Below are 23906 nucleotides of genomic sequence, written 5' to 3' on the forward strand. Positions count from 1 at the left end.
ATAGCCAATTTTCCATTAAGATAATCAAACTTTTTAAAATTTATCAGTATAAAAATAGCTTCATGAACTATTGCTATATACACATATCTGCTCTCAACTCTCAAAAATGTAACAGCAGCTATTTATCACTATATTACTATATATCTGAGAATCATCAAATCACAATGAACAAAATAAAAAATTGCAGTTTTCAGCGTTACATTTCAGTATTACCCTCTAACAGCCCTGGAAAACTATAAAATTAACTATTTCTGAGAGAATTTTAGATAGCTTTATATCTTTAAAAATATCCTAGAGTTCATTGAGAAATAACGAGTCAATTCCAAAATTCCATATAGCTGATACTATGAAGAAAACAAATCCCTCCTGGAATGAGACCACAAAACCATCCTCCATATTTTATATAGATAGATAGATGTATATATTATCAAGCATACAGTATTTTATTTAGTATACAGATGACTCTTGAACAATGCAGGGAGTTAGGGGCGTCAACCCTCAATGCAGTAAAAAAGCCATGCATAGCTTTCCAGGTGGTCCTCTGTATCCTGGGTTGCACACCCATAGATTCAACCAACTGAGGATTGTGTGCTACTGTAATTTTTACTATTGAAAGAAATCCACTTATCAGTGGACTCTGTAAGCTCAAACCTGTGTTGTTCAAAGGTCAACTATATAGTTCATCTAGACTACAGCCTCAAAGGAAGCCCTGAACACTTCAGTGGGTCAGTGTATACCTGTTCAGTCCCAAAAGGATATTATCAGTTAGGTTAAAAAAAAATATTTTCTAAGAAAAAACAGCAATTCAGATAAAACTTAATACTATTTCCCCAAAGAAATTAGTAAACATTTTCATCCTCATTATCTTCCTATTTTACACATCTCCAGACTTTAGAAGTCTGGAGCATTCAAATAAATATACTTTTAAAAGTGTTAATTTATCAGAACTTCTTTAATGAAAATATTTTTGCATAGTTTATAACAAGGACACAAAACAGTACTGTAGCACTTGACTAAGGAATACCGAGCAGCTCTTACATTTTAAAATTTAGTCCAGCAGCATAATTTTTAAAAAATCAAAGAAAAGAGTAAATAAAGGTAACTCTATAATGCCAGTAAATAGAATTTAGATATAAAAAGTTGTACTGGCTTAGTAAATAATAAAATACAAAAGTAATTTTTAAAAAGTATTTGTGAATGAAATTATATGCCTGGGACTTGCTCTAAAAATACAAACGTGGAAGAGTGGGTAGGATTAGGAATGAAACAAGACTGGCCATTTTTTCCTAAATTTTGAAGCTCAGAGATAGGTTCGTGGGAGTTCACCAAAGTATTATCTCTTTCAAATACATTTGAAACTTAGTGTAAGTTTAAAGATTAACAAAAAAAATCTTGCTTTTCTCTTTAAAACTAAGTAGTACTTCTTAAAAAATAAATAAAGCTTATAGAGTAAATAAACTATAAATACATTACTAAATTTTCAGGACCGAATGAAAACTCAGGGCCTTCTTTTTGGCATGTTAATTAATGAATCAGTAAGATTTAGGCATAAAACTTAAATTTTAAGAAGAGCACAAGCTGGCTTGCTAAATAGCTATTACTATAATCAACTCAATCCACTTGACGGACTAGATCACTGTTTCCCATATCCTTCCATCTTTTAAAACACACACACACACACATAGATGTTCTAGTGATTTTGCTCCTAATTTAGCAATAAAATGATAGCAACCAGAACAGAGGAATGTTGGCAGAATATCTTTTTTGCTGTTCATTCTTTCCTGCTGAAATAAGTACCAAGGAAGAAAGGCAAAAATAAACATTATATGCAAGCCTTAAAAACACAGATTTTAAATGTTTTTTTTTTTTTGCCATGGTTAAAAAGGATGCTGTATCAAGTTTAAATATTTGTGAGTTTCAGATTTAAAGAAAAATTATTTTAATATTCTTTGTGTAATTTATGAAACATTGATCTTATTTCTATATAGTTTTCCTGACATAGAAACAGTTCTTAAATTTCTGACACAACAATGCGCTTGTTTTGGGGATTAGACTAAAATGCACTGTTAACTAACTTGGTAGTACCTACTAGGATCAAAAGTGCTGAGCTGTAAACCCAAAGTTGTTACTAATAACCCAAGCAACCTAGGACAAATCATCCAACTTCCGGAATGTGTCAAAGGCACAGGCTTTCAAACTTTGATGTTTTACCCTAGAATCCAGCCCACGCTAAAATATGTATGTTCCTGAAACACCGTTTCTTCTCCTAATGTTAAGTTTTATTTTGGTTTTTCCTATTTAATTTTACATTTCATTTTTTTCATAATGAAATGAATAACCTAAGTGGATTTCAAACCACTACAGTTTGAAAAATCCTAGATTACACCATCTCTGAAATCTTTAATGCTATTTTGATATTCTAACTTTAGTTGTAAATGATTCAGTTTTCTGTCTCAGGTAGAAATCTTAATTTTAATCAAGTAACTTAGTGAGTATTCATTAATATTGATTGATATAAAATAAAAAGTTCAGAGGATAAATCTTCTAAAATCCTAAAGTACTTTTTAAATAATAAGAAAACTCTAAGATTGCACAATGCCTTTAATATAACCAAAAGCTAAAATCGACCTGTTAAATTTCATTTTCAGAACTCAAATATCTCCTTGGCTAACCTATATATTCCAGTCAAATAAGCTGTATCTTCACATCAAAGAAAGTAACTCCTACTTGACCCCCAAGAACAGAGAAAATCAATAGATGACCAGTCGCAGTTAGTAATTCCAAGCACTGAAGATTAGAAAAGTAATAAACACTCAGAAAATTCTAGGTGCAAAAAGTAGATTAGAAACAGCTTTACCAATGATAAATACAAAAATTCGTATTTCTTAATGCAACAGTATTCAATGCACATGTCTTGTTTAAGTTTTAGCCAAAGAAATCAAGTTTATAATTATGTTCACTGTAGTTAACATCTATTTACTAATTGGATGTGCTAAACAGGAAAGAAATTTTTGCTTTCCTCAATACAAATATTTTAAAAACTGCATATGAATCACATTGTTCTTTAGTAGTAATATGGTTTACTATTAGTGTAAACAGACAGTCTTCAGACTAGATGAACCAAAAATGTTCACACGTTCAGTCACTCTTACAGCTATAGAAACGAGAATGTGCTTATTCTGAAATACTTAGAGCATCGCCTCTATGAAAACTCCAAAATGTGCCTCTTTTATGCAAAATTATTTGCATTTTTAGAAACAAACTGGAATAGCCTCATAGTCAGTTTTCCCCCCTTTCATTCCTAAGAAAAACCTTAAATTTCTTCTTCCTTGGGCTGAGTACGAGGTCCCTCAATGCCTCTAATAAGTTTAGTCCTGTACCCCTAATATTCAACCAATTCAATCAAAATTAAAATTCTCATGAAAAGAGTTTGGAGTATCTCACTTCACCATTCTTCTGAATATGCTAAAGAATTCTATTTTTTTGAACTGGTCCAAAAAGAGATGCATGACAAAGGAGAACTTTTTTCTTAATTTTAATTAAAACTACCTAGGTCAAAAGTTTCCAAAGAAGGATAAAAATAAAGACAATGACTAATAGGTATTTGTTTACATTTGCAGATTCTCAGATCTCCTTACATCCTAAAAATACTCCAACATGGCCAATAATTAGTGTAACTGGTTTGGAATATATTTAGAATAAATCGCATCTTTTTAAAGTATCAAATTCTTTAAAATTCAGAAGCATGTGAAGATTTATCTTTTGTTAGTTGATGTGCAAAAGTAAGTCTGACATTAACAAGTTCATGCTGGAAGTTACACCAATAAACCGTTTCCTTGTTTGAAATCATACAGTGAGATCTCCTCTAAGTGACAGCAAAGCTTAATTTCAGAGTAGGAAACCTAATTTTTAAAAAATTTTTATAACTCTCAAGAACATACATGAAAATGGAAACCAGGTTAACAAAGAGGGTCTTTTACAGGCTGGGTAAAGAAATAAATAGAGGGGATTTGCAATAATATGTTGTCTCACTGAAAAATGATTTGTAGTATAATTAGCTCAGTAGCCCTCTTTCTACAAAGGCAGTGGAGATTGCCCACTCCAGTCCATCTAGGCAACTATAAACTATAAATCAGCAAAACTTTTCTGAAGTTAAGAGTTAAAAAAATAAAAAGTCTGACCTGGAATTTTGACTCAGGGTTGTAACTTTGCAAGATTTATCTGAAACCAAGTGAGTTTGTACACGTTACTTAATCATGACGGCTGAGCTGAATCTGTACCTATGTGTGAACGGCAGTGCGTTCTGGGTGGGTTCAGGCCGCGGCTCCGAGTTCTGCGTCAGATCAGGTGTTCTCTCATCATCTGTCCCGTTGATGCTTTCTGGTGTTAAAGGAGACTGAAGATCCCCACCTGCTGATTCCTTTAAAAAAAAAGAAGAAAAAAAGGCATGGGGATTTAAAAAGTGTTACAGTTTTGTTAAAATATACAAGGTAATCTAAAAGTTAAAACTGACTCTGATATATGTTACTTATGAAATATGGTCATATTTCAACTGAAATTTGAATCAAAGGCTTAAAAAATGAAATTTAAACAGAAAAAATTTTAAAGCAAAGCAATGCACAAGAAAACTATCTGAAATGATACAATTTAAAAATGTAAACATACAATTTAGAAATGTAGCTTCAAAGAACTAAAAAACTTCCAGGTTATATAAGCAATTAATTGGCTAGATGTTCAAATAATTATTTGAGAAGAAAAAGAAAATAAGACAAAGCTGAAAGATTATTATTTATTATTTATGGGAGGATAGGAAGAGAAAGAATGAAATCTCAAGTCTCAATTTTTTTATCTGCCATAGTTTTCAGTTCTCAGAGTCATTCAGAAAGGTAATTGGAAATATTCCTGTAACATTATATACAATGATGTTAGTGTATTTCAGCTTTTCTTGCCTGCTACTCATAATGAAAGTATTTCTCTTTGCAAAATTTCCTGTTTTATTTCTATCTAAGTTAATTTAAGTTATCCCACTGGAAAAGAGATGGAATTTAAAACAAAGCTCACTCTGACACTTACTCTTATGACTGTCATCACCAGATTATCAGAAATCAGAATGAGGTGTCATTTGACAAACCCATTAACCAGGGAAGGTCCCAGCACAAGATGGTTAAAGAGCAGCCTGGTGGACCCCTTACAATTTCAGACCAATAAAACTTCAAAACTGAAATATTAGGCTAAGTTAGGCAAGAAAATGAAAACATTAGTGTTCAACAGGGGAGTGGCTGGGGATGGTCATAATTTGTCAACCTGAAAGAATGTAAGATCTCCTCAAACAGAAACAAGATGAATATGTGTAATATAGGAAATTGCTTATAACTCGAAAAAGAGGATGATATAAGGAGATATCTAGATTATGATAATTTATATACTTTATGTAACAATTATTACTCATGGAGAAGCACTAGAAAGAAATATGGAAAATATTAATGTGGTGAGATCAACTTTCTTTTCTGGGGCTTCTGGTTTTATACTGCTTTATGTGTTTTATTTCACATTTAAATATTTTAACTAATGGTACCATAATGCTATAAATTATACAAACTATCAAAAGATCAAAAGCCTTCCTTCTTGATTCCACATCCTCACCTATTTTTCAATTATTAATGGAACCTCTAGTTTGACATTTAATTTTATTCCTGTAAAATCTTTCTTCTGAATCTATTGTTTCTATTAACCGATAAGTTGATGCACAAATAGTTTCCAATATTGTGACAACATGAAATTGTTCTACAACAAAGTCAAATCCTACTGAGAGAAGAGTAACCAAAATGACTATCTCTTGATCAATCACAGGCCATATCAATTAGCCTGGAAAAGTTTTAAGCAGCCAGTAAAACCATGAGGTATTCATATCTGGTTTCAATAAATCAGGAAATTTTTTTCTCCAAGAAAGGCCAAACTAAAATAATCCAGGTTGACTGTCCAGTCAACTAAATGCTAGGTTGGCCAAAAACTGATTCAGTGAAAATGACAACAGAAACAAATCGCCTTGTTAACATGCAAGAGCACAACTAGTATTAGCAACGAGGACCTGCTGGAGCTGGTTGAGAAGAGTGTGAGAGCGAAAAGGAGGTTAGGGTTAAAAGAGAGAGAGGAGGTCGTCTGATTTCTGGCTCTTACGACCTTCTGGAATGAAGTAAGAAAGTTGATGAGGCATGGGTGTTGGGGAGGATAGTACTGTTGATGCCACTGAAGCAGACTGTTCTCAGAGACAAGCTAAGGAGGAGAAAAGGAAGAACGGGACTCAGGTTGCTTTTCTTCCAGAGGCTCAAATATTCGCTATATTTAACAAAAGGCATATTTAAGTTACTCTAGATGCTATATCTAAAACGAAAACAAAAGCCCTGGGCGTGTTTTATTTTTAAGGATGTTTGTAAAAAAAAAAAATCAACATTTGCTCAGGAGAACAAGAAATAGCTCCAACAGTACATGAGGGCCACGAAACTCCATTGCCCCCCAACTGCTCCAACTACCACAGGGGCAGCCTGAAGAATTGTGTGAAACCTTCCAGAAATTTTACATATGCTAAAAATAGCACTGTGACCCTTGTTTTATTTAACATATTCCAAATATCTAGTTGTTTTTAGATTAAATTCTGTGCAGTTTCCTATTCAACTGTGGTTATTCCTTAAAAACTTTAACTTTCATAAAACCTACATTTTATATCTTTAAATCAAATATCAAAATTAAAAGCATGAAGTATATTTGGCAGAAACCAATAAAGTTCTATAAAGCAATTATCCTTCAATTAAAAAATAAATCATTTAAAAAGCATGAAGTATATCTGCTAGACTACAAACTTTGAAAAAGTAGGGTAATTTCTTTTTAGAAAGGGATTCCTAAGCTAATATAGCTAGCACGTCTATAGTAAATGTTTAAGGAAAAATATATCAAATGATATATTCTTTGGTCACAGTGACAAAAAATAAAAACTTTGCATTTTAAAATATGAGAGTACCAAGGAAGCCAAAACTAGAAGATATGACCATATTATAAAAAAAGAAACCTGAGCAAGGATGTAAAAGATTCAGAAAGTGCTTAAGAATTCTCTTTCCTCATTTATGAAGTGGCAAGAAAGCCCTCCCCTGAAAAAAGCAAAAAGCCCCAGAAATATCTTGAATCACATGGGAAAGAAATGATGTTGGCTGCCACTGCAGGCCAGGCCTGAAGGGCGCTGCCACCAGCCTTCTCTCAGGTGTATGTGCCACAGCAGGAGGGCGGGGTGTCAAGGCTTAGCTCTACTTGAAGAAAAACAAATCTTGGGAAATTGTAGACAATCAAATTTGATATGATTTATGTAAGAAAGATTCACAATCAGGATTAAAGACACATATCTGCACTGTTCTTAATTTTGGGCTTCCCTGGCTCAGTGATTAAGAATCCATCTGCCAATGTAGAAGACGCAGGAGACCTGGGATCGATCCCTGGGTTGGGAAGATCCCCTGGAGGAGGAAATGGCAACCCACTCCAGTATTCTTCCCATGGACAGAGGAGCCTGGTGGGCTACAGTCCATGGGGTCACAAAGAGTCAAACACAACTCTAAGAAAGATTCCTAATCAGGATTAAAGACATATGTCTTCGCTGTTCTTACTGTGGAGAGGGAATAACTATATGAAGAGAGCTCTAGCAAATCTTTCCTAAGGTTGTAAACATTGTTCTTGTAGTATTTGGTTCAGTAAATATGAAACTTGTCAAATGATACTATGACTAAGAAGGTATCATAGTTAATATATAGGCATTCACTAATTTTAAAGGTATATTTTTGGGCTAGATATGTAACTAATATAGTTTAGGACAGTAACAGGTCTAAATGCAGACCACCTTTCAAAAAATCCATTTATACCAAGAAAATCTAAAACACTCAAGATTTATTGCATTTGAAATGTCCTTAATTCAAATCTCTGACCTTATAGATTCAAGAACCACTGCCCAAAGAGATCAACTGACTGTCATAGGATCAAATAGCTAGTCACAGAGGTTCTAATAATCACTCACAAGAAACCAGTGCCATTTGGGCAAATGCAATTTATTGCTAAAATGAGAATTTTTAAAATTATGACATTTACCAAAAAAAAAAACAAATTGATTTTCTCTGAATACACACACTCACACACATAGAATCTATTTTTTCTATACAGTGAATTCTAAAAAATCTTGAGGAAAAAGTTAAGACATACTAAATCTAAATCAAGACAGCTACTACAATATGTTCAATGCTACACAACCTGACATATTAAATGGAAAAAAAAAAAAAGCCCATGACTTTTGCTTGGCTGCAAACAAGTGATGGAATTAAATAGATTTTTCTCAGTTTAAAAGTCTTAGTCAACTGACAGCTAAAAGTTAATTTTTTTCAACTCCAATGAAGAAACATTTGGACATTATTTGATCATATAGCCCCTTTCTCTATTAAATTAACTGAAATACAGTATTTTGCAACTGTGAACTGTGTAAGAAATTTCAGGTTTAAAGTCAATCATCACTCTTGATTATATATCATTGACTGTTTTAAGAGTCCCATGGAAACATGAGGACATAAGATCTCCAACAGAGAAAAAGTTTTAAATTAATGTCTATTATTTAAAGAGAGATGTGAGAGAACCTGACAACTTAACACATGAGTCCATGTATTCCTAGAGATGTTACCTGGATGAAGACAACACGAAGATTATGACACAACCTCATATTTATACAGCGTGTACAATCTTAGCTCAAGAGTCCAAGAGGGAATTGGCTAACTCTGCTCTAAATGCCAGACGCCTTTCATCACAAGCCTTTAGGGAGATGGAAGGATTTATCTACAGCAGTGTTGCTCAAAGTGTGATTCTCCAGATCAACAGTCTTCAGCATCTCTTGGAAACCTGTTAGAAATGCACATTCTAAGGCCCTATCTCAGCCCTTCTAAATTTAGAAATGGTTGGGCCTCAACAATTTGTATTTTAACAAGTATTCCAAGGGCTTTTGATGTAGGCTTTATTTAATTAAGGCATCTGTATTTTTCTAAATAACACTGTCAAGGCTTTATATCATCATCTTCACCATTATAGTCACATTACAACTCAACTGTTAACATTAAGCCTTTACTATACATTAAGCACTTTGTAATCCTTAATTCTCACAACAACTTTGTAAGGAAATAACTTATTCCCATTTTATGAATTAAAGAAAATACTAATGTGCCTAAGCTCAGAAAACTAATAAGGGTTAGAGTCCAGATCAAAGCCGAGCTCTAGAGTCTACATTATCGCCATTATTGAACGACATTGTCAACATGGCATTATCATTATCATATTTATTCCACCCAACAATCCTGTAAGGTAAGTAATGTAACATTCATGTTGCAGATGTATAAACAGAGTTGGATTAAGCAAATTTTTCAAGATCACATAGTGGCAGAAAAAGAATGTATGTCTAAATTTGACCTGAAAATACATATGCCTATCTTGTCTGCAATACAGCCTTGAATAAAAGCAAAAGCTGTGACTATCTACTATTATCAATTATCACATTTAATCTCTTGATTCCCTTTGCTGAATTCCTGAGTAATATTCTATTCTCCAGGCATAGTGTTATTCTAATAGATTGGATTAAACCAGTGAAAATCAAGCTCAAAATGAATAGAATCAGGGTGGCCAGAGATAACATGATTCAAAGTAAAACAGAAATATTAATGACCTCTGTAAGGGACTGTCATACAAAAAAAGAAAGGAGAAGAAAGAGAAATGAAAATACTTTTCCCCCCTATTTCTCTGGCTTCTGTAAATTAACAATCAGACTTCAAATATTTTTAAAAGATAAATGAAGGTCAGAATATTTTGGTTCTCAAATGCTAGTGTACTTAAGACATTTCTTTACTCATTGTATTTCACAGCACTTTCCAAATATAAACATCTTCGATTCCTCTGATGAAAGTAAAAGCTTAAAGACATTCCTTCCACCAAAGACAAGCAGGGACCTTAGCAGCAACTTGTAACATTGCCCGACTAATTAAACAAAAACAAGTTACGATTAGAGAAGAGGAACTAAGTACAACGGCAAAGTGTAATCTATTACAATTTTATTAGAGTCTTTGGAGTATTCTTCTATTGAATGTGCTGGAGCATCCTGCGGTGGCACTAGAATCATTCACTTGAGGAACTAGGGCTCCCAGTGTGTGCTGGCACTAAATTTTAAACAGGCTTTTATGTTTAAAAGCATCACTACACTATCAGAGCACTTAGGGAGATTCAAGAGAAGTTTCAAAATGATCATTTATGTTATTCCAGGTCTCTGCAAATACAGAGGAAGAATAATGGAGCTTTGGCTTCAATCCAGAGTTCACCTTTAGCCTGTGAGGAAATGTCTACTTTAAGCATACTTAACAGAGCTCTCCTTTCCTCTGAAAACACTCAAAACTTTTTATACCAGTAGGGTTTACCAAATAGAGTTGGGTGTCAGGGGTGGGGAGGAAGGAAGAGCAAAATATTTTCTACAATGTTCCAATCATTTGGCTAGTCACAACATTCCAAGGCAATCACTATCTACTTCCTTAAAAAAGTTTTATGTAAAACAGCTACTTACGGACATATTCCACAGAAACATTTGTAACATCCAATCCTTCCTGTTATAAAATCTCTTAAGAACACTTCAAAAACAATTACCCTAGAGAAGAACCCAGTATAAAGCTGAACCTTACCCATAAGATTTCAACTGAAATAAAAATTTTAGAAAAGTCTATTATTAAAAAGCTAAAAGTTACTGGCCTTCTCTGAGTCATATTATTACATTAAAACCTTTGTAAAAGTACTGAAATGTAGCTATTTAATGAATTTTATTTGGAGATGTAATTAATTTCCAGCTGAAGAATACAATGGACAAGTAGCAGGTATTAACTAACCCGTTAAAGGAAAAAGTGATACTTTATAAAAACCTACAACCTTTGGGTCTCAGTGCTGAGATGTAAATGTTTCAACTGTCAGATTTAAACACATCTTAAAATCAGGTAGAACAAACTATATTGTTTATATATTTTAATTTTCTGTATACTGTGATGACATCTTAAAAACCCTTCTAGTTAGCCAGTTCTTAGAGATAGCAGGGGGCTACGATGGGAGCATGCCTTTTACATGTAAATTAACCAGTCCAGGAAATACTCTTTTATCAGGCCCCTGAATTTGGGGAGACAACATTCCAAGGGCCGGGTGTTAGGCAACTGGAAACTGCCCTTATGGTTTAGAGCCAGTTGAAATCATGCAGACTAGTCAATCCTCGTTGTTCACCCTGCCTGCCATTCCTAAGAGAAATCCCAATACAGGCTCTAGCCTTGGTTTGTGTTCTCCTGCACTCCTGCTTTCTGCCCGCTGCCCCACCTGAGGCGTCCCTGCTGCCTCCTAGAGGGGTGCCATGCCTCCTGTTAGGGGAAACACAATGAAACTAACCAGCCTGGCCAGGCACCATAGTAACATTTGCATGAATTATTTTATGACAGGAGGTCCTGATAAGGAACATGGAACTAACAAGCCACCACCAAACGCAAGAATTTAGGAAAGGCCAAAAGAAGATGTCACATGCCCCACCACCTCCCAGAATCCTTCTCGCTGCATCCATCTTGCTTGAGCAATGCATGGACCACCAGGAAGGACCCTGAGTCAGAATGATTGGCCAGAGACAGCCAGAAACTAGCCTCATCACCAGAAAACCCGAGACTGTGAGTCACGTGACAGAGCAGTCCTCCTGGGGTCCCTTTGCCTGCTGTGCCCCTTCCCAATAAAGTCTAAAGTCTCTTGCTTTGTCAGCACACGTGTCTCCTCGGACAATTCATTGCTGAGTGTCAGAGAAGAGCCCACTTTTGGGGCCCTAGAAGGGGTTACCCTTCCTGCAACACTTCTAGGACCTGTGAGTACAATAAACTTTTGTCTCCCCAAGCCTCTCCCACGTCTCCTCTAGCCTCTCCCACGTCTCCTCTTGCAGCCACACTCTACTGATCATCACGGAAGACAGAAGACAGACAACAGGGCAATCTATGCTCTTTGTGTACAACTGTTTTCAAGTTGTATGCATATTAGAAAACTGACTTTTAATTACTAAACAGATTTCCCCGCCATGAGATTCTTATACACATTGATATATAAGGGGAAAAAAATCCTTTCTCCACTGCTGCTGCTGCTGACTCATTTCAGTCGTGTCTGACTCTGTGCGACCCCATAGATGGCAGCCCATCAGGCTCCACCATCCCTGGGATTCTCCAGGCAAGAACACTGGAGCAGGTCACTTCATTTTCACTTTCTCCACTAGTACAGATTAACTGAAGAGTGCATTTCTATGTCCACTTTGAAAATCACCTTAACTTTGCCATTATTTTTCTAAATTTATCTCTGGCATAAAGCATATCATCTAAAATGAACAAGGAATAGAAACTATATACCCACCTGTGAAGGTGTACTGGTAAGTTCCATCTTTTCTTGTGATTTCTCCTTTGCTAGTCGAGCAGCTTCTTTAAATTCCTGAAACTTTTCTGCAAACTGAATGCAGAAAGACTACATACATTAACCAAATAAAAATAGGTCTTAATGCCCACTTTTACCCTAATTTTCTTCCATTCTACTGAATAATTGACTTGTATACAAGCAACTTAGCTCTCAAATCAATTACAGGCGTAATATGAAAATGACAGGAAAATAAACCTAAAATCAAACATTAGCATACCATAAAGTACTCTGACAAATCTCATTCAAAAACATCAGGATACAACTAAGTTAGAATTTGGCGTCAGCTAGCTTTGCTACGTCCCTCCTTGGTTGTGCAGATATTCTTTACTAAGACCAAGGTAGGGGACGGGGGTGGAGGTTGGGAGTGAAATCAGTAAAGATGGGCACACTGTTTATCACAGAGAAATTTAAATCACCTAAGTGTCCACTCCTAAACATCTCTGTATCTGGAGTAGGCCTTTAACTTTTACTAGGATATTAACTCTTGTATTACCTGAGGCATTTTATTTTCAGCAATACAAACAGCAACATTTATTAGTGTCACTGATTGACATTAGTAGATTTTCATTACCAAATATTCCTAAACAGCAGCAGAAAGGAAAAGCAGGTCCCCAAGAAGGTCTTTAAGATTGGTAACAATTTAAAAAATTACTTTTGTGAAATGCTAACTCTTAGGAACTCAAGGTAGTCTAGTAAATAAAGGTCAGGGCTACAAACAGTATCTCTTTATGTACTGGAAGTGGAAATTACTGTCCCATTGTTCTCAGAGAGAATAAGCTAAGGCTACAAAATAACCAGATTTTTCAAAAAACTGAAAACCTTTGTGCAACTTTAAACATCTATTAGAGTTGGCAATAAAAACATGAAATTACAGGTCCCTCTCAAACCTGATAAACCAGCCCCAATTTCACTTGTATCTTGGGGAAGGAAAGCTTTGGAAGGAAAGGCTCATGATATTCTGACCTACTGCAGAGAAACGGAAGAAGGTCAAAATTAAAGCTGTTATAACAACTTTCCTTCTTACCTTAAACTTGTTACCCCCCATCTATAACTTGTAGATCAGGAAACTGAATCTGCATTATTATACTTATCTAATTGAAGAGACTATCATATTACTGTTAAAAAAATCTGAATATAGAGCTAAAAAGGTCACATTCACATTGTTGGAAATGAAATAAAAGAAAAACCATTATTAGTCTTTATGTAATTTGAACTAGTACATAAAGTTTTTCTTATACTAATTTGGCATTCCAAGGTAGTTAATGTTTAAAACTCTCCTCAACTTCACAAAGACCCAAGCTGCCGTTAATTTTTATAGACTTAGGTTTCCATGATAACAAAATACCACTTGGAAAGCACTCTGACAATCCAAGCATAGTTGAAATTTTCCTCATCCGTCAACCTTAGGAGACCACACATTTCTTTTCAGCGCTCCTGCTCTCTGCATTTTGAGAGCACCTTGTCTACAATTGCCTGCAGAGACTTCTCTGATCTCTTATAATGCTTTGTTTCATGGATGGTTTTTAGTGATAAAAACAAGCCAGAATATTTCCATGCTTGCTTCATTTATATAAAAGATTATATACTCCTCTGGGGCCCCTACAAAGCACCAACCTTAATCTTCAAGGTAGCTTGGAAAATAAGTCATGGTTTTGTTATTTTGGGGCCAAAACATTCTGAAGAGATTGATCACAAGCTCCTGGAGCCAAGTCTGGTGAATAAATACACTAGGGTTGACTCCAGGAGCTAATGGGTCGTTTCCTAATAGTCAATCCACCTTCACGATACAGTACTAGGACTCACTACCAGTCAGTGTGGTCAGAAATATACACTAACTTTAAAGAGGAAAAACAAATTCTTTAACTATAAACGCCATTCTCAGAAAAAATATCAGATAAGAGGAAACAATATGATTGACAGATTTTAATAAACTATTTCCTTATCACATTAGCTTTTGCCCATAACTTGAAAGATGTAGTTATAAAAAAGAACCAACTTAATAAAGTAAAAAATTACTCAGGTTCAAAAATCATTTCACGCAAGTTTGAGAAATTAATCCACAACCTAGTTCCTTTGTTGTCAGGAAATTCAGCAAGTGTAATATAATCATAGTTTTAATGTTTTTGCTATAGGGTTTAATAGACAATTTCAAAAGAAAAGTTCCAAAAAGGTTCTGAGTAATGGCAAAAATATTAGAATAAATGTGTAATTTCCTGAGGGGATTGTTTATGGAGGGGCAACGCTTAACTGGATGCATATGTCCCTGCTTTGTTGAAATACTTTGAGGCTAAAACTCATACTTTTACCACAGTTCAAGAAATGTATTTGGAGAATATGGTGGGTGTAAGAGACACGTAATTAGGCAACACTTGCTTGTCTTAATTATCTTATAGAGAATGACTTATAGTCATCAAGATGAAAGTTAAAACCGTTGTAAAACTGAGCTTTCAACTCTAATTTATATTAAAGAAAAGATAACAAAAGCACTTGAAAACAACGTTCAGGAAGTTTTACAACTAAAACCAAAGGAAAGAAAGATTATTTTAACTACTGAACTATCTAATTATAACCAAGTCAATAAATATTCACAAAAGTGTAAGATTTTTTAAAAAGAGCTGATTTTTAAGAATCTAAATGATCTCTATAATGAACAGGTGGGGTTTAAGTTAAGTATTAACAGTGTGCATCCAACAAAGCCTGCTTACCCTGCACTTGAGCAATTTCAGTTCCCAGGTCATCGGATCTGACGTGTACCAAAGCATACATAAAATATGGTTCAGACGTAGGGTTATTCTTTTAACTGCATACTTCAAACAGAGAAGTTGTAAACATAACCCTCTGGGTCTGGTGAGCACTAAATGTGAAGTATAAAGGTGAGCAATCATCCCCTTGATCATCTTGCTATCCTGCCATTGTTTCCTTCTTCTTATAAGCTCTTTCTTTGTGAGAGCCACAAGAACTCAAGATGCTGCTGGTATGAACACTTCATGGCTTTTTGCTTCTATGCAGGACAACTGTTTTTTCCCCAATATTTTGCCCAGGTGATGCTCTGTATTTTTTCAGCCATTCTAGCCATAGCAATTTACTTGGTTGGTTCCAAGAACTCCTCAGGGTCTCTTAGATCTTACTCTCTGTTGTATCAGAGAGCTCAGAGTTATTCTCACCCAAACAAAGCATAAAACAGAATTTATATGTCAAAAAGCTGAAATACCACTATCAGCTTGAGTTTCCACAATTCAGAAGAGTTTGGTGTTTACCTATATTGCAGAACATCAATCAAAGGTGCTACCCACCAAGCAAAGTCCATATTAAAGTGATAATTCCCACCTTTTATTTCCTATCATACCTAGTTAACCACACAAATGTCAATACAACACATGCAATCAATGGTGACTGCATTTAATGTATTCAACAATGTTTCCAGTTAACAGTGGAATCTACTGATCTCTCACTTCTTGCTCTAAAGTCACTACAGTCATTCTGAGAATACCAAAGAAACTTCTCCTACATTTTATACTCTCCATTTTCCATTACATTTATAAGATGTCTGACAAGATGATGTAGATTTCCACTTGGATCTTATGATTTAACTTACTTTCGAAAGATGATGCTCAGAGGAGAACCCCAGTCCATAAACAGTGTTTGCCCTGCTATCGGCCCACTGGCCAAACTTCTGAGATGTTTTAGTAAATGTCATGTTTGGAGTGATGGTGCTGTTAATTATTGCCTGAAAAATAAAATAAGTATGAGGAACCAGCCAAAAATTCGCAAATAGACAATCAAGCACAGGACTACTCAGTTAGATAAAAACTTAGGATTCCTATTGAGCCACAATGTTAAGTATATGAACAGAGTTAGAGAAACAGTTTTTAACATTATAAGTGATAATGTGGAAATATGGTAATAATAGAACCATAAATACAATGGTACTCTTTCACAAATTTCAACACTTAACAAGCAAAATAAATGTTCCTGTAATGCAGAGAATTTTAAAGAGTTTATAATGTGGTCAGTGTCTTCTCTTTGAACATTTAGGATTACTACCTATTAATTCTAGGTGATGTTCATTGGAAGCAAGTTAGGTTTTAGCAGTTGCTTATTTAAAAGTAAAGTCTCCCTCCCCACAGCGTCTTACAAAAATGAAGACACCAAATTTTATTTGAAAACTATTTTCTAAAAATCCATCAAGAATTTTCTTAAAGCCAACTTACCTGAAATATACTGTGATACAGAAAAGATTTTCAGTCATTTACTAAGTTTTCCTCTACTCAAGAGCAAAACAAACCCTTAAGTATATACTTTGTTGATGTATAAAGTGGTATAAAATCATGTTAATGAGAATCACTATCATTTTTTATTATAATATAGTTCCTTAGAAAACTAGTATTGGGCTTCCCTGTTGGTTCAGATGGTAAAGAATCTGCCTACAATGCAGGAGATCCAGGTTTGATCCCTGGGTTGGAAGATTCCCTAGAGAAGAGAATAGCAACCCACTCCAGTGTTGTTGCCTGGAGAGCACAGAGGAGTCTGGCAGGCTAGAAAATTAGCATTATTTTATTAAATATTAACTTTGCTGATCACTTTAATGAATTTCAACTGTCCTTTACCACATTAACTTAAGTTCATTCAGTCCTTCTGCCAGTACTTCTAAAGGGTAGAATCAGTTTTAGTTAAGAAGTCTAGTGCACTGGAATGACCCAGAGGGATGGTATGGGGAGGGAGGAGGGAGGAGGGTTCAGGATGGGGAACACATGTATACCTGTGGCGGATTCATTTTGATATTTGGCAAAACTAATACAATTATGTAAAGTTTAAAAATAAAAAAAATAAAAAAAAGAAGTCTAATGACTTTGTAATTGAGATTGAGATTACAAAGTGATCTCAGTAATAATAAAACAGATATGTTATCAAATCCATAAGCAGTTACTTGGTGCACTATAAAATTCTGAATAAAAATGAAGCATTTTCAGGACATAGCTAAATCTGTATACCACATGAACAGTAAAAATGTAAATATTTATTCACTATGAGGTATTGATGAAGTTATAATGAGTGCCTGATACCTGTCCTACTAAAGTAGACAGTAAGAGTGTAGTGCCTTGCTTTCTCTCAGACAGTAGTCATGTTATCTTTTGTTACATGAAAGCCCTTCTTCTCAATAAGCATTTTTACCTCTGACAAAATTTATATACTAATATATTGCCTTACCCTTTGGTTCAAAAGCTGTTTTTCCTAGCATGTCATTCTAGATCCTATAAAATGCAGCTAACAATTGCTCTAACATGTGGCCTTAGTCACTCAGTCATGTCTGACTCTGCGATCCCATGGACTGTAGCCCCCCAGGCTCCTCTGTCCATGTGATTCTCCAGGCCAGAACCTTCTGCAGGGGATATTCCCAACCCAGGGATGGAACCCAGGTCTCTTGCATTGTAAGCGGATTCTTTATTGTCTGAGCCACTTGGTCACAAAGGGCATAATGTACAGGGTTGTCATCAAATGAAAGATTAAGTGGGAAAGAATATACTAATAGTAAGGAATTGTTTGAATATGCAACTTTTTGTGTGTGTACTACTAAATGTCTAACACAATTCTAGGAACTTGAGATACAACAGTGAGAAGCAACATGATTATGCATTACATTCTAGAGCAAGAAGACTTGGCTGGTGAACAAACAAACCAGTAGCTGAGCAATGAGATTTCAGAGAGTAGTAAGTGCTGAGAAGACCACAGACCAAGATGGGATAAAGCCCGAGAGACAGGAAGACCAAGGCTAATTTGGTGGTCCCTGAGGGTTTGCCGAGGAGGGTACTTGTCAACTGAGATCTGAGGGTTTCCAAGGATACACACAGGTATCTTACAGCTGATCCTAATAACTCTCACACAGTGAGGCAACCACAGGACTTATAAAGCATGTAAGGGACGTGACCCGTGTGCTGCTGATTTGTTGTTTAGTCGCTAAGTCTAAACTCTTCTTTGACCCCATGGACTGTAGCCCTCCAGGCTCCTCTGTCCATGGGATTCTTCAGGCAAGAATACTGGAGTGGGTTGCCAGTTCCTTTTCCAGGGGATCTTCCCGACCCAGGGATCGAACCTGCATCTTCTGCATTGGCAGGAGGGTTCTTTATACTGCTGCTGCTGGTTACTGACCTATTTTTTGCTATTTCAAATTAACTTCTTTCTGCTTTTATGTTTAAGAGCTCCGTTTTAATTTGCTTTCTGAATCTTTCCTTGCCTGCATATGACTTGTTTTGGGATTCTTTAATCAGTGAAGAAAATTCTAAAATAATAGATGAATCTGCATTTAAAATAATTTATTAGAGTTCTTAGAATAGAATGCCATTATAAATCCACTTTTTAAAAATTTAGTTTTTTAAAATTAATACCTATGTCTCTCAATCCCATAGTTCTTTTTTTCAAGGAAGAGTAGTAGAAATGCTGGGTCGCCACTGACATATAGTGCCCTGATCCTGGCCCCCGGCCATACCGATGTCGGCAGCAGGATTAGAAAATCTTTGAGCAAACTTCACATGCACAGTAAAGGCCCTACGTGAGAAACCAAGGGACGTTTTCTAATCAGGAGCACCTAAAAGTTTTCCCAGCTCACTGTGCTGAGCAGAAACAGAAGCGAGGGTACAAAGAAGAAACTCGTTCATTTGGCTACATCAAATCAACTGCCAGTGCTTAACCAAAAAGCTACTTCTATGGGGAACTGCAGTAGTTCAACTGAGCTCAGTTCAGTTCAGTCACTCAGTCGTGTCCGACTCTTTGCGAACCCATGGACTGCAGCACTCCAGGCCTCCCCGTCCATCACCAACTCCTGGAGATTACTCAGATTCATGTCCATTGAGTCGGTGATGCCATCCAACCATCTCATCCTCTGCTGTCCCCTTCTCCTTCCACCTCCAATATTTCCCAACATCAGGGTCTTTTCAAACGAGTCAGTTCTTCACATCAGGTGGCCAAAGTATTGGAGTTTCAGCTTCAGCAGTAGTCCTTCCAATGAATATTCAGGACTGATTTCCTTTAGGATGGACTGATTGTATCTCCTTGCAGTCCAAGGGACTCTCAAGAGCCTTCTCCAACACCACAGTTCAAAACCATCAATTCTTCGGAGATCAGCTTTCTTTATAGTCCAACTCTCACATCCATACATGACTACTGGAAAAACCATAGGTTTGACTGGACAGACCTTGGTAGGCAACGTAATGTCTCTGCTTTTTAATAAGCTGTCTAGGTTCGTCATAGCTTTTTGTCCAAGGAGCAGGCATCTTTTAATTTCATGGCTGCAGTCACCATCTGCAGTGATTTTGGAGCCCCCCAAAATAAAGTCTGTCACTGTTTCCATTGCTTCCCCATCTGTTTGCCATGAAGTGATGGGACCAGATGCCGTGATCTTAGTTTTCTGAATGTTGAGTTTTAACCCAACTTTTTCACTCTCCTCTTTCATCAAGAGGCTCTTTAGTTCTTCTTCGCTTTCTGCCAAAAGGGTGGTGTCATCTGCATATCTGAGGTTATTGATATTTCTCCCAGCAATCTTGATTCCAGCTTGTGCTTCATCCAGCCTGGCATTTCACATGATGTACTCTGCATATAAGTTAAATAAGCAGGGTGACAATATACAACCTTGATGTACTCCTTCCCCGATTTGCAACCAGTCTGTTGTTCCATGTCCAGTTCTAACTGTTGCTTCCTGACCTGCATACAGATTGCTGAGGAGGCAGGTCAGGTGGTCTGGTATTCCCATCTCTTGAAGAATTTTTCACAGTTTGTGGTGATCCACACAGTCAAAGGCTTTGGCATAGTCAATAAAGCAGAAGTAGATGTTTTTCTGGAACTCTCTTGCTTTTTGGATGATCCAACGGATGTTGGCAATTTGATCTCTGGTTCCTCTACCTTTTCTAAATCCAGCTTGAACATCTGGAAGTTCGTGGTTCATGTACTGTTGAAGTCTGGCTTGGAGAATTTTGAGCATTACTTTGCTAGCGTGTGAGCTGAGTGCAATTGCGCGGTAGTTTGAGCATTCTTTGGCATTGCCTTTCTTTGGGATTGGAATAAAAACTGATCTTTTCCAGTCCTGTGGCCACTGCTGAGTTTTCCAAATTTGCTGGCATCTTGAGTGCAGCACTTTCACAACATCATCTTTTAGGATTTGAAATAGCTCAACTGGAATTCCATCACCTCCACTAGCTTGGTTCGTAGTGATGCTTTCTAAGGCCCACTTGACTTTGCATTCCAGGATGTCTGGCTCTAGATGAGTGATCACACCATCGTGATTATCTGGGTCGTGAAGATCTTTTTTGTATAGGTCTTTTGTGTATTCTTGCCACCTCTTAATATCTTCTGCTTCTGTTAGGTCCATACCATTTCTGTCCTTTATTGTGCCCATCTCTGCATGAAATGTTCCCTTGGTATTTCTAATTTTCTTGGAGAGATCTCTAGTCTTTCTCATTCTATTGTTTTGTTAATAGCATCAGTTTAAAAAATAACTAGATAATGGAAAATGTGATAGAAAACATAACTCTGGTATAGCAGGTAGATTTTGTTAAATGAAACAAACCAAAAAAAAAAAAAACAAACTTTTTCATTGAGTTATATAAGAGCCTCATAATTACAAGCTGCAAAGTACATTCAAAAATGGAAATGACAGAAGCAATAGTTCATACTGCTTCAGAAAGAAAAACACATGAGGATTATTTAATCACAATGGACTTGGGCCTACTATACTTTTATATACCATTTAACCGCCCTCTCTAATAACCACATCTCATCTGTTATTCGGGCTGAGAGACAAACACGAGTTACACAGAACTGAAGGTTCAAGTCAGGGAAAAGAAATGCTCTAACATTCTAGGGTCTGAGATTATAATAATTAACATCTGTTAATTTCACTAAAGTTACAAAATGTTGCAAAATTATTCATTAAAGAAAACTTCACAGAAATTAATTGCTGCTATTTCCCAAGTCCTATAAATCCTGAGTAAAAATGAAAAGAGGACCAATTATTCAAATAAATACATGTTAGTTACTTACGTACAAGACAAACTGCAAACAGCCCCTGAGGTCCTATAACCCAGTTAAGGAGATAAGGGATGAGCACACAGACAAAACAGACTGAAAAGTTGAGCATTAAATTAAACTATCTTTTATTCCCTCAAACCACTATACAGTATGTAATTAAAAGCCTAATAATACTAATAGTAACAATAGCAGTGTTTGTATAGTGATTACCATATATACGTTAAGTGTCTTTGCCTAAATTAATTTGTTTAATCTTCACAATAATCCTATGGTATAATGATGTAGTTTTTTATATTAATTCTTTTCTTACAGATGAGAAAACTGAGACATGAAGACGCTAAATACCTTGTTCTAGGTCATGTGGTTAGGAAGTATTAAAGTAAATATTCAAACCAGATGTTCCTGCTCCAGATTCTGTGGTCTTAACTCTACACTGCACTGCAAAAATTTCCTAGGAATGGAAAGGTCTTATGACATCAGGAAAGCTTGAAGGAGAAGAGACTCATGGCATTAAGAAAGCTTGAATGAGAAGGATGGAGGCCTCATCTTTTTACAGACTATATCCAGGAATTAGTGTCTGGTATTTATCTACGTGTATTATTCAAAATTCACTGAGGAAAAAATGGAATTTCTCCCTTTTTGAAGGGTATACTATCCATCAGGCACTGAGCTACCCAGGCGCTTTGCAGATACTAACTCAATCCTTACAACCACTACTGCGGTGAAAACAATGAAACTGAGAGAAGTTAACACACAATTTGCCCCAAATCAAAAACTTAGTAGATGGTAGATTTGAGATATAAACCTAGGCAGTCCATGCTCTTAAACATTTTACTATCTGCCTCTCCTAAAAAATAAAAAGAGGTCTTCTCCCTTCATTTCTCTTCTGAATAATGGATGTTGACTTTATTGTTGAATACTGAATTTAATATAGAAAGACTTCCTATGATTGAGGAATTTTGAACTGCTATTAGATTATAGAAGTATATCTAAAAAGAAGTCTAGTTCCTCATTAGATTACATGCTCAAGAGTAGAAACTGTATCTATTCCAAGCACTTAGCACAGTGTCCAACAGAACAGATATGCAATGAGTACTTACCAAATATACTGAAATCAAATTTGTAGAATATTTTAGAGTGTAACTCAATATATGCCTGCATGCATGCATGAGTGCTCAGTCGTGTCTGACTCTTTGTGACCCCAGGGACTGTAGCCCACCAGGCTCCTCTGTCTATGGGATTCAGCAAGTATATTGGAGAAGATTGCCATTTCCTCCTCCAGGGGATTTTCCTGACCAAGGAGGGATCAAACCCATGTTGCCTGTGTCTCTTATACTGCGGGTGGATTCTTTACCACTGAGCCATGGGGGGAGCCCTCAACTCAATATATATATATATATATCAGGTGGTTAATCGAAGTAATTTAGTAGATGAAAAAGTTGCTACCCTAAAAGTTGCTACCCTACTGATCGATTTTGTTTTTTAAAAGGTAGGTTTTAAAAACTGAAATGAAAATGTTTTATTTTACTGTAGATAAAAATCTTCTGAATAAAACTAAAGTGAATACTGTATAGTGAATACTGTGTAAAGCAAAACAGCAAGGTTATTTAAAGTAAATGGAACTTACCTTTGAGCCGTCTAAACTGATTATCCTATACACGTTTCTTGTGCTGTCATAGAAATAAGACACAGTAACTGCATGCTTGCTGGTGGGCACCCAGTTCTTCTTTGTGTTTGGGTCGATCTGGAAGACATGAGCTCGAGTGCTGAAGATGGGTTGTTCCCTGCAGGGGAGAAAACAAAATGACGGGCTGAAAGCAGCCAATTTGATTCCACTGGACAAGAGAACATGAAAACTGTGAGGGTGATTTGTCTTAACCAAAAACTCCCACATCCTTGAAAATATAAGAAACTTTCCTTTAGATCTGAATACTCTAGAAGTGTGCAACCATACGCTTCTTTAAAACAATTACAGTCAATCCTTATTGTTTGAAGATTCTGTATCCAAGATTTTGCCTACTCCATAAAGTGCATCTGTTACCATAAACTCCTTACTTGGGGCAGTTTCTTGGTCTTTGCCAGTGACCTCACATGCTCCACCTGAGACTGATCAAGGCACTACTCAGCCTTCTTGTTTCAGCTCTCATACTATAAACAAGTATCCTTCTTGCAACTTATTCGGCACCCTGGAGTCCGCATCTCTGTGCTTTCTGTTGGTACTTGCACTGTTTCAAACGGCCCCCAAGCACAGTGCCGAGTGCTGTCTGTTCTTAGGTACAAGCAGACTGTGATGTGCCTCATGGAGAAAAAATGTTACATAAGCTTTGTTCAGGCATGAGTGCTTTTGGCCAAGGGTTAATGGT

The 23906-nt window shown here is 36.1% G+C and overlaps 1 protein-coding gene across 2 annotated transcripts in view; it reads right to left on the bottom strand.

Moving 5' to 3' along the window:
• HOMER1 (homer scaffold protein 1) overlaps positions 1–23906 on the bottom strand; it is a 139068-nt gene that overhangs the window by 68656 nt on the left and 46506 nt on the right. For both annotated transcript variants that reach the window (XM_019968099.2, XM_019968098.2), the window contains exons 2-5: positions 23171–23327; positions 16121–16252; positions 12466–12558; positions 4281–4420 (exon numbers count right to left, since the gene is read on the bottom strand). In XM_019968099.2, the coding sequence (XP_019823658.1) occupies positions 4281–4420; positions 12466–12558; positions 16121–16252; positions 23171–23327 (522 nt within the window). The remainder of the gene's footprint in view (positions 1–4280; positions 4421–12465; positions 12559–16120; positions 16253–23170; positions 23328–23906) is intronic.

The sequence above is a fragment of the Bos indicus genome, chromosome 10, assembly GCF_029378745.1.
Source record: "Bos indicus isolate NIAB-ARS_2022 breed Sahiwal x Tharparkar chromosome 10, NIAB-ARS_B.indTharparkar_mat_pri_1.0, whole genome shotgun sequence".
In the NCBI taxonomy this organism is placed as follows: domain Eukaryota; kingdom Metazoa; phylum Chordata; class Mammalia; order Artiodactyla; family Bovidae; genus Bos; species Bos indicus.